The following is a 17,376-nucleotide window of genomic DNA, read 5'->3' as shown; positions in this document are numbered from 1 at the left end:
TACTGGACCCAGGGAAAAATATTGTCAGTTGATGAGACCCTTACAATGGTTTTGGGTTCAAGGTAAATCTCATGTCTTTAGAATAGACATGAGAATACAAGACAAAATGAACACGTATGCTACTACACTAAAAAAAATCTTGTCAAAAGCATGAAATGTTTCCTGAAAACCTTATGTTTCAGGTGCTTCTGAAAGAGGTGAATGACTGAGCCAAAGACCAGACTTTTACTGACTCAGAGGGACAGGACTGCCTATTGAAAGACAAACAGAAAGTTTCCCCAAGAGTCAAGGGAGTTGCTTACGTTTGGGACTTGACATTGTTTCTCAATTAGCCAGAACAAGGAAATTCTTACTTCCTGTAACAGAGACTTTATCAAGTGATTCTTTTCCTTACCTCAAACCATAACATTTATCCGTCCCAACATGTTCAACAAGTTTCTTATAAATCTTTAAGTATTCTCAACCTTAGCCCGCTTACACATCTGCAAGAATACCCAGGATGCTACTCATTTGACAGGGATCACACAGAGAGCAGCGTGGAGGTGGAGAAGCTGGCCTTCCCCAGTGTGGCGATGTATCAGTAAGTTGGGTTTTATTCCACATATGAATAGTTTGTTTCATATTTGTGCTTCTAAATGGAACTTGAAAATCAAGCTAAGACTTCAGTCTAATTAATTTTCTCTATTCCTGCTGTAATATTAATATTCTCTATTTCACAAAACCATGATAGTGATTTAATAGTTAAGAATTGAGATTTTTAATGTTGGATTGGATTACAGTTCAGTGTTGTATATGAATTGGAAAGTTTAGCGTGAGAATTGAGATCATAATGTACATCTCCGGGGAAGACAGAGAGCCCGAGATGCACTGAACAGTTTAAGGAGTGAGATGGAATGAGGAAGAACAAGTTTCTCACCTCCACCTATGAATTTAAAAGCTATTACACCCTTTGTATTCATTCTTAATAATGCATTACATTGATTCATGAAAAATGAAATGTTTAATTATATGGAAACCATAGTATCTTAGACCCCACTCTGAAGTTAATTATAACTAAAACTCAGATTTATAAATAAGAATTTTAGTGTTCTATTTTTCATTCTTACCTCTTCAATCCATTTTTATAACACCTAATTTCTACCATTCTTCCTCTCTTGAATATCCTCCCATAGTTCCTTCTCTAGATTCCCAAAGAATGTCCATTTATTAATCATACACTTATTGTTGTATTCTATGTAACAATAGCCAAGAAGTTAAAAAAATGAAAAAATGTTCTTCAATTAAAAATTGATACTTTGCTTTTTAAAGTGAGAAAACTGAAAACTGTATAAGAACAATTTGTGAAGTATATGAGAAGTGCAGCTCAATCCATGGTTATAGAAATTGTGCATTATTACAAATATAGAAGACTATAGTAAATAAACCATAAATATTTCATTCCCTACCCTTCTGTCTGCTCTGTTCCTCACTTTGCCATACTTGCCCTTCATCACATTAATTATCTGTCCACAATAGAGATAAATCAGCACAAGTTGCTCAGAATGAAGGAATTGCAAATATCTTTTCTAATGTCTGGTTAGGGGACCTCTCCTTTTTTATCAGCAAAAACTGGATATTGATGGATGAAATTTAATTAAGACAAGTAACTAGACCAGAAACCTTCCCACAAATGTAATTCTTTATATTTAATAAAATGGATTCTCTCTCCACCTGATCCCCTTACAACCACAAGTTAAGGTTCAGTTTGTTAAGAAGCAAAGTAAACAAGTAAAATAAAAGAAATTGTATTTGTAGAATCAGCATACATTATGAAAAATTATTGTGGTTATATTTTTATTTAAATAATTTCCAACATATACAAATTATCAATAGCACACCAATAAATGTAATTCAGCTCAGGGGAGAATATATCTCATGTACTTGCTATGTGTGCATGAAAGTCAGAGTATAGATCTTAAAATTCACATAAAATGCAGGCATGGTACATGCATACCTGGGACCCCAGTACTGATAGCAACAGAGACACAAGGATTTCTGGGCCTTGGTCTTTTTCAGAAAACATGTGGTCTGTGTTCAGAAAGAGACCTAACCTCAAATGAATAAGGTAGAGTTGGAAGATGATGCCCTTCTCTGGCCTCTGCATGTGTGCGCCTACACATACATTGCACATACACTGCATCCCTATATACACATATGCAAAAATAAATAAGTAAAATTGGTCAATTTTCTTCCTCTGTATCTGGCACTTATTTAAGTACTGTTATGTGTCAGGAACTATTAGTAGCATTGGGGACATACAATTTAAATTCCTGCTAAGGCTTTGTGTAAATGTGAGCTCTGTAGTACAGTTGGCCAAGGCAGAGGAAATCCATCAGAAAAGTCAAGGGACAAATGCCAGTGACATAAAAGGAAAGAAACTAGGAAGACATCAATAAAACACCCAATATTTAGCACACCAAGAAACCATTTACGCTGCCACATTTTTGTAATTCTCCATTTTAAAGATTTCAAGATTTTCTCCTGTAGGTCCAAAAACCCACAATCCTATTCTCTATTCTAACAACCAAGATGCTAATGATACAGCTTTGTATTGTTGGGTCTGTGTTTCCTTGGCTTTTTGGTTTAAAGGAAAACGAGGACTAAGGGAAAAGGAGGTTTTAATATGGCTTCTCAACTCCTCCTACTGATGATGTCCTTGGAAAACACAAATCGGCCTTTTATTTGTTATTTTTTAACCATTTTTGAGTAAAGAAAATACACCTTGTTTTAGAATGTACCATTGTGAACCGCGATGCCTAACACTCAGTGTGCTAGCTGATCCCTTTGATTGTTCTTCTAACAGTTAAGATCAACTAATTTCCAGCCAACAATTCACCAACTTTACTCAAATGAATTTCATAGTATTCCTGACTGCTTTTAATCTAGAAATACTTTTTTTAGTAAGTCACTGTATATTTATATTGATCTAGAATGTGTAAATACATCTTTTATTTAATTTGTTAAATTATATTATTTGAATTGATTTCTTTTTTTTGCCAAAAAAAAAAGAACTACAAAACAGAACCCTGACTGAGTTTGATTTCCAGAACCATGATGGAAGAAGAAACCAACTTCTGAAAGTTGTACTCTGACCTCCACATATGTGCGGTTACATGCTTTGGCTCCCTGCCACTATAATAAATAAACAAACAGAAAAGTAAACAAACCATCAGATATTCTCATTTTTAAAATGAGATACTGAATAATTGTATAATTCTGTCTTCCACAAAAATACTAGAATTTTCTTTATTGCTGAAATACCTATCAGTAGATTGTTTTCTCCACCTGTACTGTTATACTTATTATAATAACAGGCATAAGTCAATGGACCTAGTGGTTCAGATGAAAGTTTTACCTCTTGCGAGTCTGAGGTAGTAGGAGAATAAAGAATGCAGCCCTGCCTAAACAATTCAGTGAGACCACGTCTTATGAACCTTTTAAAAGTTAAGTGACTGAGTCTTGCCTAGTACATGAGTGGTCCTAAGTCAATCTGCAGAATTGAGAAAGAAGAAAGAAAGAAGAAAGAAAGAGCCATGTGAAGAGATGGATGGAGGAAGGAAGGATGGAAGAAAGAAAGGAGGGGAAAGAGAGAAAAAAAGCTTTTTTCAAATGAAAATATATTTAAGTAGAAGACAAAATCTAATGACTGTAATGCGGTCATGGTGATGGAACCTGATAAAAGTGTAGAACAGCCCTTGTTTTGTGGGATAGTGCAGTGGGCAGCAGGAGTTCAGAGTGGCCAGCATGGCACTAGGACAGAAGCAGAAGAACAATGGCACCCAAACTGAGTAAGAGTAGTTAGTACTTCTCAAACAGCATGAAGTTGCGCTTTTTCAAGACATATGCATACATAATGTACATGCATTATACATATACAAACTTATATACATGTACTCATATTTTTATATTTTAAACATACATTTAAATAAGATATAAACACTTTTATTAATTTATTATTAAATTTTAAAATTGTTTCATTTATTACTTGAGAACTTCACACATGCATACAGTGTATTTTGGTCATACACATCCCTCCGTCTTCTTCCTCCACATACCAAATTCTTCCATCACATACCCATCCCACCTTTAGACAGGGATAGGGCCTTATGAGCCCCTCCTTGATCCATGATGGGATGATGGTTGACTTGAGTTCATATATTTCTTGAGCAGGTAAAATGGCTGCTGTGAATTCATAGGTGTAATGGTCCCTTCATGTCAAGAGGACAGGGTTTTGTATCTGTTTTCTCTTAACTATATGACTCTTAGGATCTTTCTTTTCCACCTTCTTCTTTTCCCTGACCCTTGGGGTGAGGGAATGATATCAATGTCTCATGTAGGACTGAGCACTTCACAATCGCTTATTTTATGCCCTTGACAGTTGTTAGTCACTGTATTAACTGCCAGCCACTGTAAAAAAAAATATATGTTTATCGGATGAGACCCACAGCTACATTATACTTAAGTATTTCTATAAGACATCTCATTATGATCCTTAGTATAAAATCATTCTACTTAAAAAAAACATTAACACACTCTGAAGTCAGCATTGCACTTACTAAATGGTATAAACATTAACCCTATAATAATAAATATAGCTCTAAATGGGACATCTATATCACACTCAGCTCCCAGAAGCTCAGGGATCATCAGGGAAAAGGAGACAGAAAGACTGTAAGAGTCATTGTCTGGGGATGTGTGCCGTGAGATAGTATTGGTCAGGAAAGGCAATGCCATTGTATATCTGAACTCATAGCATCTGTGACTGCATGTCTGTGACCTACACAAGAGTGAGTCATTCAGAATCCTGGCATGGATGAGCTTATGGAGTTCACTCTTGTCTGGAACTATGGACGACTGGCTGTGGGAGGGGTCCATTTTATTTAGGCATGTGGTTACTTAGAGGTTACCAATGAACTAGTAGATGACCCTTCAACTAAAAACATACAGCAACACTAAGTGGACTCAGGGTTTACAAACCTAGCACATGAAGTTGGGAGGGCAAAGTGATTTGGGATATAGAGAAGGGATTGTAGGTGAGGGAAGGGGGGCTGAATTTGATCAAGCACATTATAAGCATGCATGAAATTGTCAAACAGCAAAAGTATAGCTAAAAATAAATTTTAAAGTGTCTCCGTGCTTGTTTTACACACATTCAAAATTATTTCCATAAGATAAATTCATTTATTCACATTTTTCTGAAATGTCAGGTCATGATTAATAAACTATTATACACCCTTTCTTTACTTTTCCATTTATAGTTCTATATGGTTTCCTGAATAGCTGAAAGAGCTCTGGCCTAGTACGCAGAATTCACCATAGCCTTCCAAATAAGGGCTTCTTATACTCCAGACACTCACAACTTGGAGTTTAATCTTTGTTCCCTTTACCATCATGGACCACGACTCTTCTAGCCTTCTACAATTGCCTGGTTCTTCTGAGGTTCACACTTCTGTACAATCTACCTTTTTCACTACCTCCATGTAGTCCCTATGGACCCCAGACTAAAGTTTTGATCCATATTGTTAGTAGACTTGTGCTTACTTTTTTCTTCCCTAAGTCCTGCCTTCATTTGAGATAGCACAAATGCCTTGAATGATATGGTTGACATCCTCATCACTTATTTCCTTGATCTTTTCATTCAGATATATTTTTTTTTCTCAAACGCCATCACTCACGTCCACACCCTGGGCTGGTCATGACCGGGAGTTACTCTCAATGAATCACAAATCTGAACTTCTAACACTACTCTCTCATTCTTATAGTCTTGTTCTAGTGCATCAGAGTTGTTTTGTTGTTGCTGTTGTTGTCAACTCATTTATTATTATAATGTGTTTTACCTCTTTCTAAGGTGGGAGGTCTCTGTTCCATACTGACCTAGAATTCACTATTTAGTCCAGCCAAGCTAAGGACTACAATCTTTCTCCTTCAGTCTCCTTAGTGATGTGACTATAAATGTGTGTGATGAGTAGCTCTAATTTTTTAATTTCTTATATGTATCATCTGTCACACCAAATTATACACAAATTTGAAATCTTATAATGATTTCCACTTTTCTCCCTCTTGTAAACCTTAGGATCTTTTGTTGATATAAGTTTTGGTCTGTGACTCACGTTGGCCTTGAACTCATGATCCGCCTGCTTCTTAAAAGGAATTAATGATGTATGCCACCATGACCGCTTAGAAATTTTTGTTTATTCATTCATTCTTCTTTCTTCTTCCTCCATACACCTCTTCCTTCTTAAAGACAAGTTCTCACTCTGTAGCACAAGCAGGCCTTGAACTTGTGACAAGTTCCTACCTCAGCTTCCCTTATAGATTTATATATATATCAGTCACTTAAATATTACTATTTTATGTGTGTGAATGTTTATATATATCAGTCACTTGAATATTACTATTTTTTTGTGTGAATGCATGTATATTTACCTCATATACACAGTGCCCATGTTGGCCAGCAAAGGGTTTCAGAAAACCTGGAACTGGAGTTATAGATGCTTGTAAACTGTCGTGTGAGTACTAAGAATTAAACTGTGGTCTTCTGCAAGACCAAGATATTCCCTTAACCTCTGAGTCATTTCTCTATTCCCCACCATAAATCCCTTAATGGCAGTTTCAGCCTGACTGAGTTTTCTTGTCTTTCATCTCTCCACCATTTATTGTTTAAGGAGGCTGCTTTTTTCATTCCCAACTGCTCAGCCCTGAAATAATCACGCAGAAAATATTTTATTTAAATCACTGCTTGGCCTATTAGCTCTAATTTTTTATTGGCTAGCTTTTTCACCTTAATTTAACCTATTTCCATTATTTTATATTTTACCATGAGGCTCGTGGCCTACTGGCAAGGTTCCAGCGTCTGTCTTCAGCAGGGCTACATGGCTTCTTCCTAATTCTACCTTCCTTCTCCCAGCATTCCGTTTAGTTTTCCCGACCTACCTCTGTTCCCCTATAGCTCTGCTATAGGTAGGTCTAAAGCAGCTTCTTTATTCACTAATCAATAAAAGCAACACAGCAAACAAAAAGACCTCCCACACCATCTCCCTTTATCTGTTTAAACAAAAAGGAAGGCTTTAACTTTAATGTAGTAAAATTACATATAACAAAACAGGTATCAAGCAAGAATTACAGTTACAATATCTATATCTACTTTATCTTGTATCATAACTAAGAAAAACTATAACTATAACTGTCTAATCTTTAACTCCATCAAAGGCTCCAGAAAAATATAATATTACCTAAGAAAATAGGAAGTGCATTGTAAGCTACTTCCAAAACTCTAGAATTGACAGAGACATTTTGCTGCCTGGAAAGTCACCCAAAGTTGTTCTGTACCATTGGGGCACCCATCTTCAGCCCACAGGCCCATAGTATCCAGAAGACTTTTCTATGAAGCAGGAAATTTCAAAAACAGTTCCACCTATATTAGCATATTTTCAGTCACTTTCTACTGTGTCCCGCAGAATGTCTGGCAGGATGGTCTCACTTTTAGGCAAGTTCAGCAGTCATTTCTCTGTGGGTCCTGCATATTCAGTTCACATAGCAATCTAGGCAGGAGCAATTTCTTTCCCAAATGGCTAACAAACTCCATAAGGAGCCTCCTTGATTCCCATCTTCCTCTCAAAGTAATTGGTGCTGCCAGGAGCAAATGTGTCTCTGTCATAAAAAGACCTAAGTTATTAAAACATTTAAATGCCATATTCTGAAGGTCTTTGAAAAATTTGAAGAATACCTATCTAACTAAACTATATCTCTATATATCTAGAAAATCTAACTAACATGACTACAAGCTTGACTATTATAGATGATTATCTATTAACCTATATTTCTTAATTATACGCTACATTTTTAAATGAGCACCACAGACACAATACCTTAATCAAGAGCAGAAATATACATATAACAAAATTGACTTTCAATTTGTATCCATAAAACATGATCCATACCAATGCAAATTTCTATAGTGTATTCCCCTTTTAATGTAAACAAACATTTATAAACAATATTTGGGAATATGGGTGTAGTTCTCTCCAAACTGCTTTCTGCTATTTATCAGGGAAAGTAATATGTGAGGGGTGTTCAAGGCAACCTTTCAGGGGGTCTTGGTCCATCACACTACATTAGTCTAGAAAAATTGCACAGGTTCTCATCTTCAGTGGAAACAAAAGAAAAACCTCTTTTCCAAAGCAACTTATTCTTAGACCCAAATTCAGAAGTCATGATACCTGTAAAAGTATTTGTTGGCTTAGCTTAGCAGTCCATACAATGAAATATCTCTCTGTACTTAGCTCCTTCACAGTCAAAAAATTCAAAGGAAACACAATAATATATATAATCCAGACTCTCTGTGAATTTTTCATCTTTACATGGCCTATTTTTACTCTATTATTTTTTAATATTTATTTTATTATCTTTATTCTTTTAATCTATGACTGTCTGTACTCTGTATCTTTAAAGACTTTGTTTTATTTTTAAAACTATGTACTTCCTTTTACTTTATTTTTTCTTCTCTTTCCCAAGCCTACATACATTTGTCCAGCACTGTGACCCATTTAGAGGCCTTTCATAGCTGAATCTGACCTATTGTATATCTGTAATTCTTTACTGTCCAGGAGCACTTCTTAAAATGTTAAGTGCTTCTTAAAAACTTAAGCGGCAGCTTTACTATTGTATACACGGCCCTGCCTGTTTGCTCTGCACAGTTCAGCATGGCGGAGCTATTTGTTGCCTCTGAGAGCCATGTACATTGCTCATTTTCAGACACACAGCAGGTCTATTTGCCATTAAGCAACTTGTAGCACTCTGTTCACAAAACCCATTTAAATGACCTCCAGAAAGAGTCAGAGTTCATGCTGGCAGCACAGCCCAGAAAGCTGGCCTTTCAAAATGGCGCAGCTTTTTTTTTTCTGCTACCACCAAATCAGGAAAACCTCTCTTAAAGGAGCCATGCCTCTGCTTGCTTCTAGCAAACAGAGCCCACCCAAGAAAATTCTGCTACCAAACCATACTTAACTCTGTTCTTTTGTGTCTCGAGTTCCTTCCCAAACTCTCGCAGGTTTTAAGTGGATTTTAGTTGGCCATGTGGGTGCCAATTTGTTGGGGGATGCTGTTTGTTTCATTCCTGGCTGCTCAGCACCAAAATAATCACACAAGAAACTATATTATGTAAATCACTGTTTAACCTATTAGCTCTAACTTCTTATTGGCTACCTGTTACATGTCAATTTAACTCATTTCCATTATTTTATATTTTACCACGAGGCTTCTGGCCTACTGGCAAGGTTACAGCATCTGTCCCCAATAGGGCTATATGGCTTCTCCCTGGCTCTACCTTTCTTGGCTTCTCCCTGACTCTGCCCTCTTTCTTCCAGCATTCAATTTAGTTTTCTCCACCTAGCCCTGTTTCCCTAAAGCTCTGCTATAGGCCCAAAACAGTTTCTTTATTCATTAACCAATAAAAGCAACACATAGACAGAAGGACTTCCCACACCAACTCATAATGCCTACATTGGAAAGGTATTGTCAGCACCTTACCTCTGCACAGACTACCTTACAAATGTGAAGAATGTATCTAGTCATACAAGCATCCAATGCTTCCTGGCATCTGCACTTCTCTTTTTTAGTTTCCACAATAACTCTGCCAGATTCTTCAGCTTTTTTTAATTTCTAATTCTCAGCATCTGTGCTCTCATGCTCTTCTAAGTGAAAGAGATAAAATAATTGACCTTCCACATATCAAATCTATAAGCATCACTCTTTCTCAAGAATCTACCTATGACTTTCTTAGTTCCCTAATCTACTAGTTTAGCTCATATGAAAATGTCAATATTTTCACCATTTTCAGCCTGTATGAAAGCTTTATGAGTGAACTTAACAGTTTGCTTTGTTCTGTTTGTAAATAAAATAATATCCTCACTTAGCTAGCTTATTTAATCATTCCCTGGCTTCCTCTACTTCTTTTGCGTATCTAAGAGGTCATATTTCAGATAGTCAGTGTCCTTACTGTCATGTGACCCGAGTGTGCATCTCTCACAGTGTCTCCTGGGCAACTTAACCCTTCAGCCTGGGTTGTCAAGGCATATTTGCCTGGCAGAGGTACGCTTAACTGTAGCCATGCCCTGCATTTATACATTTTGTGGTTCTTCAAGTCCTAATGGATCTTGAAAAAATTGTCAAATTACTTCTTGTAAAAACTTTATCTCAAGTTCTATTTTCCTAATCTTCTCCCATGGTCATTGGTATGATAATTCTACATTACAACCTTATAGGAAAAATGTAAACAAATAAAGATATGAAATTTAAGTCACCTGAACTATTATTACTATTCTAAGTTGTAAGCAACTTGAACCACAGTAGCTTCAGTTGAAAAATGAGCTTAGTGATATTTTTCTTTTGAACTTCACATAGATGTTGGATGAATCAGGTTCCAGAGAATGTTAAATTTCCCACTAAACTTTACTTATATCTATTGAAAATTCCCAATTGCTTTTACTGTCATAGTGAACTGTGCTTCACCCTTACACCTCATTCTTTGTTTTCCCAAACCCGTTTGGGAAAGGTGGAGCAATCTTGAGTCAAGGACCTCTCCCTACCTTTTCCGGGGTCCTAAGACTATAGCCATACCAAGAAACCAGATGCATCATCTTAATGCGTCAGACACTGAGAGAAGGAGTTTTAATAATAAAGAAAGCTACAGGCATGTACAAATACTACTTCCCTTTAGTTGATGTAATACAGTCACCCTCTGGCAGGTATTTGCCACTAAAAGCTAAGAGTGAGTAATGGAAAAGCAGGGAAATTATCTGTACAGGGAGTCTTTGATTGACAGAAACCTCCAAAATAAGCAAATGATGTGTTAGCATCCCTGCCTTGAGCAGAGCTGTTATATGTTGTTTATATGTTTCAAGCTGTCTAATTTTGTTTAGTGGGGTCAAGCAGACAGTCATTTCTGTAACCCAACCTCATAATTGCTACCACTAAACAAGCGCTTCCCATCTATTCTGCCTCACAATCGTTATGTGGAAATCATTTCCATTCTACAGATAAATAAAGTCAGGTACCAGACCTGAAACAAGATCCAAATCACATTCAAATGTCAATGAATATTGTCAGAAACAATTCAACCTCTTTCTATTACATGTACAGACCCCTCCAGATGGCCAGTGAGCTCTGAAGGGAAAAATAATACCACAAAAGTACTTTTTGTTTTCTGTTCACTATTATGTAAGATATGTAAATTTGGACCAGTTTTAGTATCAGGATAATACCGCTTATAGTGGGCATCTTCCCCATTCAGTATATAAAACTAATTAATTGAAAAGTATTGGTATTAGGTCTTCCTTCAGTAGTTGGCAGAAATCGGCAGTGAGTCCCCCTGGTCCTTAGCTTTCGTTTGTGGACAGATTCTCTTAGGCTTTGCTATCAGTGTTTGTAATGGATCTGTTTAAGTTGTCTTCTGACTTCAGTTTTAGTGTGCCATATCAATTATAAATTCATCTGTTTCTTCAAGGTTTTCCACCTTTTTACTGTTTTCAATGTATTCTCCTATGATCTGAATTTCTTTGAAATTTATTGTAATTTCACCCATTTTGTCTCCAATTTTGTTAATTTGGGTCTTCTAGTTTGTCAATCTTAGTGTTTTCAAAGAACCAATTCTTTGATTAGTTTTGTGTGTTGCTCTTTTATCACTGCTTCCTAAACCTCTTCCCTAATTTTTGCTATTTTTTTATTTCTACAACTGTTGATATTAGCTTCTTGTTTTAACCAGTTTTCTTAATGCGCATCTTAACTGAAAGAGCATTTTGGAATAAATGATTCTAGGCCACCCTGTTAAGCACCTGGCAGTGGTCCTCAGTATTTGGCCTCTAGTCTCTTATTAATTAATGAGGGTTTTTTTTTTTTGAGACAAAGCTTTGTCTCAAAGTTACTTGTTAATTTAATCTCTGCTGACTCATGAACTCCATGGCAGTGAGAACCTGTCTGTTTTGTCCACACAGTGTTTCCTCTTTTGGTTCTTATTTGAATTATTCAGCATTTTAAATTATATTCAAAACTTATTTCCAGCATAGGAAAACTTTGGTTGATTTTTACCCCCCAACTTCCAAGTTTTAATTTTATTTATTATTATTATTATTAAAAATTTCCGCCTCCTCCCTTCCTCCCATTTCCCTCCCCTATCCCCCTACTTCCCCTCCCCCTCCCTCTCCAGTACAAAGAGCAGTCAGGGTTCCCTGCCCTGTGGGCAGTCCAAGGTCCTCCCCCCCTCCATCCAGGTCTAGGAAGGTGAGCATCCAAACAGACTAGGCTCCCACAAAGCCAGTACATGGAGTAGGATCAAAACCCAGTGCCATTGTCCTTGGCTTCTCAGTCAGCACTCATTGTCAGCCACTTTCAGAGAGTCCGGTTTGATCACATGCTCCATCAGTCCCAGTTCAGCTGGCCCAAGTTCTAATTTTTAAATAAAAACTATTCCCCAACTTTGAAAGTAAGTCCTAACTTTAATGTGTAGGTCAAAGTATGTTAACTCATAATTGAAAATATTTTAAGACGGGGGGAAAATGTGTCCACCACAACCACCAAAGAAACAACAAAAACATGGAAGCCATATTGGGAAAAATTTTGGGGAGGAATGTTATGGCAAGATGCCCTCAATAGTTTCATCAATTGCAGTCTTATGCATTTGTTTTTTTTTAAATCCTAATACAGTTTTAATTATCTACCTAACTTAAGTAACCTAAAGTTTCCCTCAAGAAATATAAATTTACAAATCCACACAGAGATTTGGAAGGTTGCGTATCTTGACCTTGATTACTCCCCATTGAACTCTTACCTACTGAAACGTCATTTATTTTTGTCTAATTTTGTTTGTGACATGAGTCAACTTTCCAATTATGAGACATTAATTTTTATTTGAAAAACATGGGGTTATGAAAGCAAGGCATTTAACCTGTTGAGACAGGAAAGATTAAAAAAAAGTCTCACTTAATCTATAATCTAAATTTTAGCATATGTGCCTGTACCAACAATGTTATGAGTGTTACTGTATCCATTGGTACAATTAAAATCACCTTCTTCGTTGAAGCCCCCGAGATTATGAGTGAGAACCTTACTATTGCATGACGATTTTCTCCAAAATTATTTTCTCTTTTCATAGTCAAGGAAGTAAAACTTCCGAGTTGACAATTCTTCCATCTTTATTTACACATTCCTCTGTGCATTTCTTTTCTTCCAGTAATTCTTTTCCCACGACATTCATTACATAATGACGGCTTCCAGTCTTGTGAAATTACTGCTGGTGATTTCCATATCTCAAATTTGGAAACCATTTTATCTGATGGAAGAATCTGTTGGGATAATCAGGGCTTTGTTAGCTTCCCTAACTGCTCTCTGAGCTTGTAATAATCTGTACCCACAGTGCCACCCAAACTCCAATGTCCTAGACACCAGTGTCTCCATGTATCTCCTTCTCTCGTAGCTCCCCCGCACCTCGCACCCCATGAACCAGCCTGCCCGGAAGGCTCCCTAGCTCCTTCTGTGTGGAAATTTCTTGTGTGTGCTTTCGCAGCTGCTTTTTATAAACAAATGCCCTGGTAAAGAACAGCAATCAAATAACTCAAACTCCAGAGTCCTTGCCAGGTTTCAGCTGCTGCTATACAAGCTCTTATGTTTACAATAAGCATTCATTTTGTCTTTGTGATAAACCTACCAGGAAGAAAGCACCACACACTGAAACTGTACGATGGTATAAAAGGCAGCAGGGGGCTACTAGGCTAAGAATTCAAGTGTGCTAGCTGCACACCTACATTTGAGACCACGATGCTGAGCTCCTCATTTATACCTTTTCCTATCATATGGCCTCTGCTGGCAAGGAAGAAAAGTCTTTACTCTTCCTCTATATTATTAAGTGACACCATTTTTGTGAAGTAAGCATTTGATGATATTTGGAAGAAAGAATAGGCAGTAAGAGGTCCATGTGGAGAGACAGGATCTGAAAAATGACCCTTGGTAAGATTGTGACATTGAAAAACACGATCAATGTGGAAGAGGGTGTTGTTGTTTGTTCATTTTGTTTCTGGTTGTTTTTTTTTTTTCTTCTTAAATTCTGCTCAGGCTTGGTCTAAGAAACACCTGCCTATTAGACTGTCTAGAAAACAAAATACTTCAGGTTTAAATGAAATCAGGGAGGGATTGACATGAGGAGAGTGTTGATGAATGGGTAGCTTTTGTCACCGATGGGTCATGATGACATTAGAACCACAAGGACAGGGTCACCTGTGGCTTTCCCTTTAGTTGCATATCGGAGCTATTGTTAAAGCTCAATGTTCCTGTATTACAATGAATCTGTTTAGTCATCTCACTGGGATAGGCTAACCAAAATTAAATGTTTTAAATTGGAGGGATTAGGGGAGGAGAAGTGGGAAGCCAAGAAGGAGAAAAGAGAGAATGTCATTCAGTGTTTTTTTTTAAATAATAAAATTGGTTATTTTTACTTAGACTGCAGGTAATGCTCAATTTCATGTCTCATCTTCCCAAGGGTGAAGAAAATCATTTGCTTTAAAACTCTGATTCTAAGTTATTAATGATTTATTGTTTCATACCACATTATTTCATTTAGTAAGAAAGCATTTACCAAATACCTATGAAGGACAAGCTTCTATCTGTCTAGAACAGTCCTCATAATGAAGTTAAAATAAGGTTAATACAAAACTCAAAATGAAGAGTCATATTACTTACAGGAAATCAAGAAATAAATATTTTCTAGTGAGTTTGCATGGTTAGAAGAATAAACTCTTTCTCATGTGAGGCTCAAGCATGAAATGGTAACTGAGTCAGGGACTAGGGGTAGAGTAATTCAACAACTAACTCTTATGCCCAGATCCACGCAGTCCCCCAAAAGCCAACAAGGAGACTGAGTCCTGTATGTAAAAGCAAAGAGCCTTTATTTTGTACAAGTTTGTACAAGTTGTACAGTGTGTCCAACATATCAGAATAATCAGAGAGTCCCGAGCTTCGTTAGAGTTGGGTTTTTATAGTAGTAAAGGTGGGGGTGAGGGATTTCTAAGGTTCAGGACCCCTGTTTCGCTGACATTTGTCTAGGGGTGGCCTGGTGAGTGTGTGCTGGAAGGTGATCCTATCTACAACGGTTGGAACGCTAGGCATTTCCTTTGAGTGCTCTGTTCTTGGGTGGTGCTCAGGTGATCTCAGTTTGTGGCCCTTCCTGCAACCAGGTATTGCTTCAGGGTAAGCTACTAAGACTCAGGCCTCCATTAAATTTATCATAGCTGAGTCCTACACTGGCAGGTGATAATGGTTGGGAGAACTTCCTTTGGGTGGTCTGTTTCTATTTAGCTTATCATAGCTAGCTCCTACACTAATCATATCCGTTAGAACACACACATATATACACACACGTATGTTTTCGTCACACAACAAAATCTTTATAAGAGAGTTTTCTGCCAGGTAGTGGTGGCACATGCCTTTAATCCCAGCACTCAGGAGGCAGAGGCAGGAGAGTCTCTGTGTTCAAGGCCAGCCTGGTCTAAAAGAGCTAGTTCCAGCACAGGCGTCAAAGCTACAGGGAAGCCATGTAGCAAAAACAAAAACAACAACAATAATAACAAAATTCTATTGCTAATCCAGAGAGGAAAACAAAACAATGGGTCCATCTCTCTCAAGTTTTGAAGACATTTTAGACATTATAGTCTCCGAAAGAGAAGCACTAACTTTTCTATAGAATTTCTTCAGGATTCAGGTCTGGAAAAAAATGACTCAGATGAAAAAAACAAACAAACAAAACAAAATGCACGCTCTGTGCAAACCTGAAACTTGGAGTTCAGATCCCAGACACATTGTCAATGTCAGTGATAGTGGTTTGCCAAGGATGTCAGTGTCGATGCCAGGCAGGCATAGTTGCTCACCTATAATGTCATGGCTAGGTAAGCAAAGGGGCTCACTCACGATCAACACATGAGAGGTGGATATTCTAGGTTCTCTTTTGTACTGTAGAGAGAGCTCCATTCCCTCCAGATCATTGCTGCCCATGGTAGCTATTCAGCTAATCCCTTCAATTTGTTAACTGAGACCCCTTTATGCCTCTCTATGACCAGGTACCTATTCCAGAAAAAATAACTCTTCATGTTCAAGGGTAGGTTGTACAGAACAAGAACCAACATGGTAAACTTTCAGAATCGTGTTCCTGTACAGTTTCTCTATGCATTAGCTCACCCTGGACAGCTCATGTCAGTGTTCTAGCCCCTGCTCTATGATTTTGTCTTTACACAGAAGAACCTGACACTGGGATGGGGGAAAAGGTTATCATAACATCCTGTTTCCATGGAGATTCGTGCCACCTTCAGACACTCACTGTGATCAGAAGCATGGGCTCCTCATCGTGTTCGCAAGCCCCTGACACTATTATTGTTCTATTCTATTCTTCACACAACTATTATGATGTTCTATTTCCTTGATTATATTTGACCTTATCCTAGTAACATCTTTGGTTAAAAGCAACAACCAAGAAAATACCACATAAGTCTGAATTGTTACAACCCTATGTAATATTCATTATACCAAGCCAGAGTTCTGAATTCCCATTTTTATATTTATTCGTGATATTGGTGATTTTTTTATTTTGCTAATTATTCTTCATCATAATTCTCTTCTTTGCTACTTGACTGAGTCCATTATAGTTTCATCTTCCTTATTTTCAGTACAAATTACATGTCCTAATTACATGGTTTACATGTAAAACTGTGAAAAAAAACCCAAACAAACAAAACAACAAATCCAGTAGACCAAGTCTCATTTCTGTTCCTCTCAATAAACTTTGGTCATCTATGAACTGCTGTAGTTCTTTATGTGGGAACAACAACCCAAATGCCATCCTTTTCAGAGATTCATTGTTATCTGAGGCCCATCAATTACATTTGTGATATTAGATCTTGTACCAAACAAAAAAGAAGAAAAAAAATCATCATGGACCAGAAATTATATACAGTAGTAACCTCTGTATAATGTTGACTGTTTAAAGTTAAAAAGTAAGTTTGATTTTTGTAGTATTTTTTTCTTATATTGCATTAAATATATTCAAATGTTGTAAAATATAATATAAACTAATTATAAACTTCAGAGAGAAATCATTTGAATGTAAAAAAATAATAGCCTTAGCGTACTCACTGCTTTTTAATATGCATTTTTCTTTCAAAAGGCCAGGGATCCTGGGTAGAAGAAAATGTTCCTGGAAACCATGGATGGTTGCTCTTACTACCACAGCTGTTTCATTGGCTTTAGCAATAACCATTGGGCTCCTTGTTTACTTTTTGGTGTATGGTAAGGTCACATTTT

General features: G+C 37.0%; 1 protein-coding gene across 1 annotated transcript in view; it reads left to right on the top strand.

Moving 5' to 3' along the window:
* The first annotated feature begins 377 nt into the window (after positions 1-377).
* The window catches only part of LOC126506607 (transmembrane protease serine 11G), a 34,732-nt gene continuing 17,733 nt past the window's right edge, over positions 378-17,376 (top strand). Inside the window, exons 1-2 of the mRNA XM_050150323.1 lie at positions 378-580; positions 17,240-17,361. Coding sequence (XP_050006280.1) covers positions 573-580; positions 17,240-17,361 — 130 coding nt within the window. The 5' untranslated portion in view covers positions 378-572. The remainder of the gene's footprint in view (positions 581-17,239; positions 17,362-17,376) is intronic.

The sequence above is a fragment of the Alexandromys fortis genome, unplaced genomic scaffold (assembly GCF_014885135.2).
Source record: "Alexandromys fortis isolate MF-2015 unplaced genomic scaffold, M_Fortis_MF-2015_v1.1 scaffold_0, whole genome shotgun sequence".
In the NCBI taxonomy this organism is placed as follows: domain Eukaryota; kingdom Metazoa; phylum Chordata; class Mammalia; order Rodentia; family Cricetidae; genus Alexandromys; species Alexandromys fortis.
This window is presented reverse-complemented; position numbering and strand designations above follow the sequence as displayed.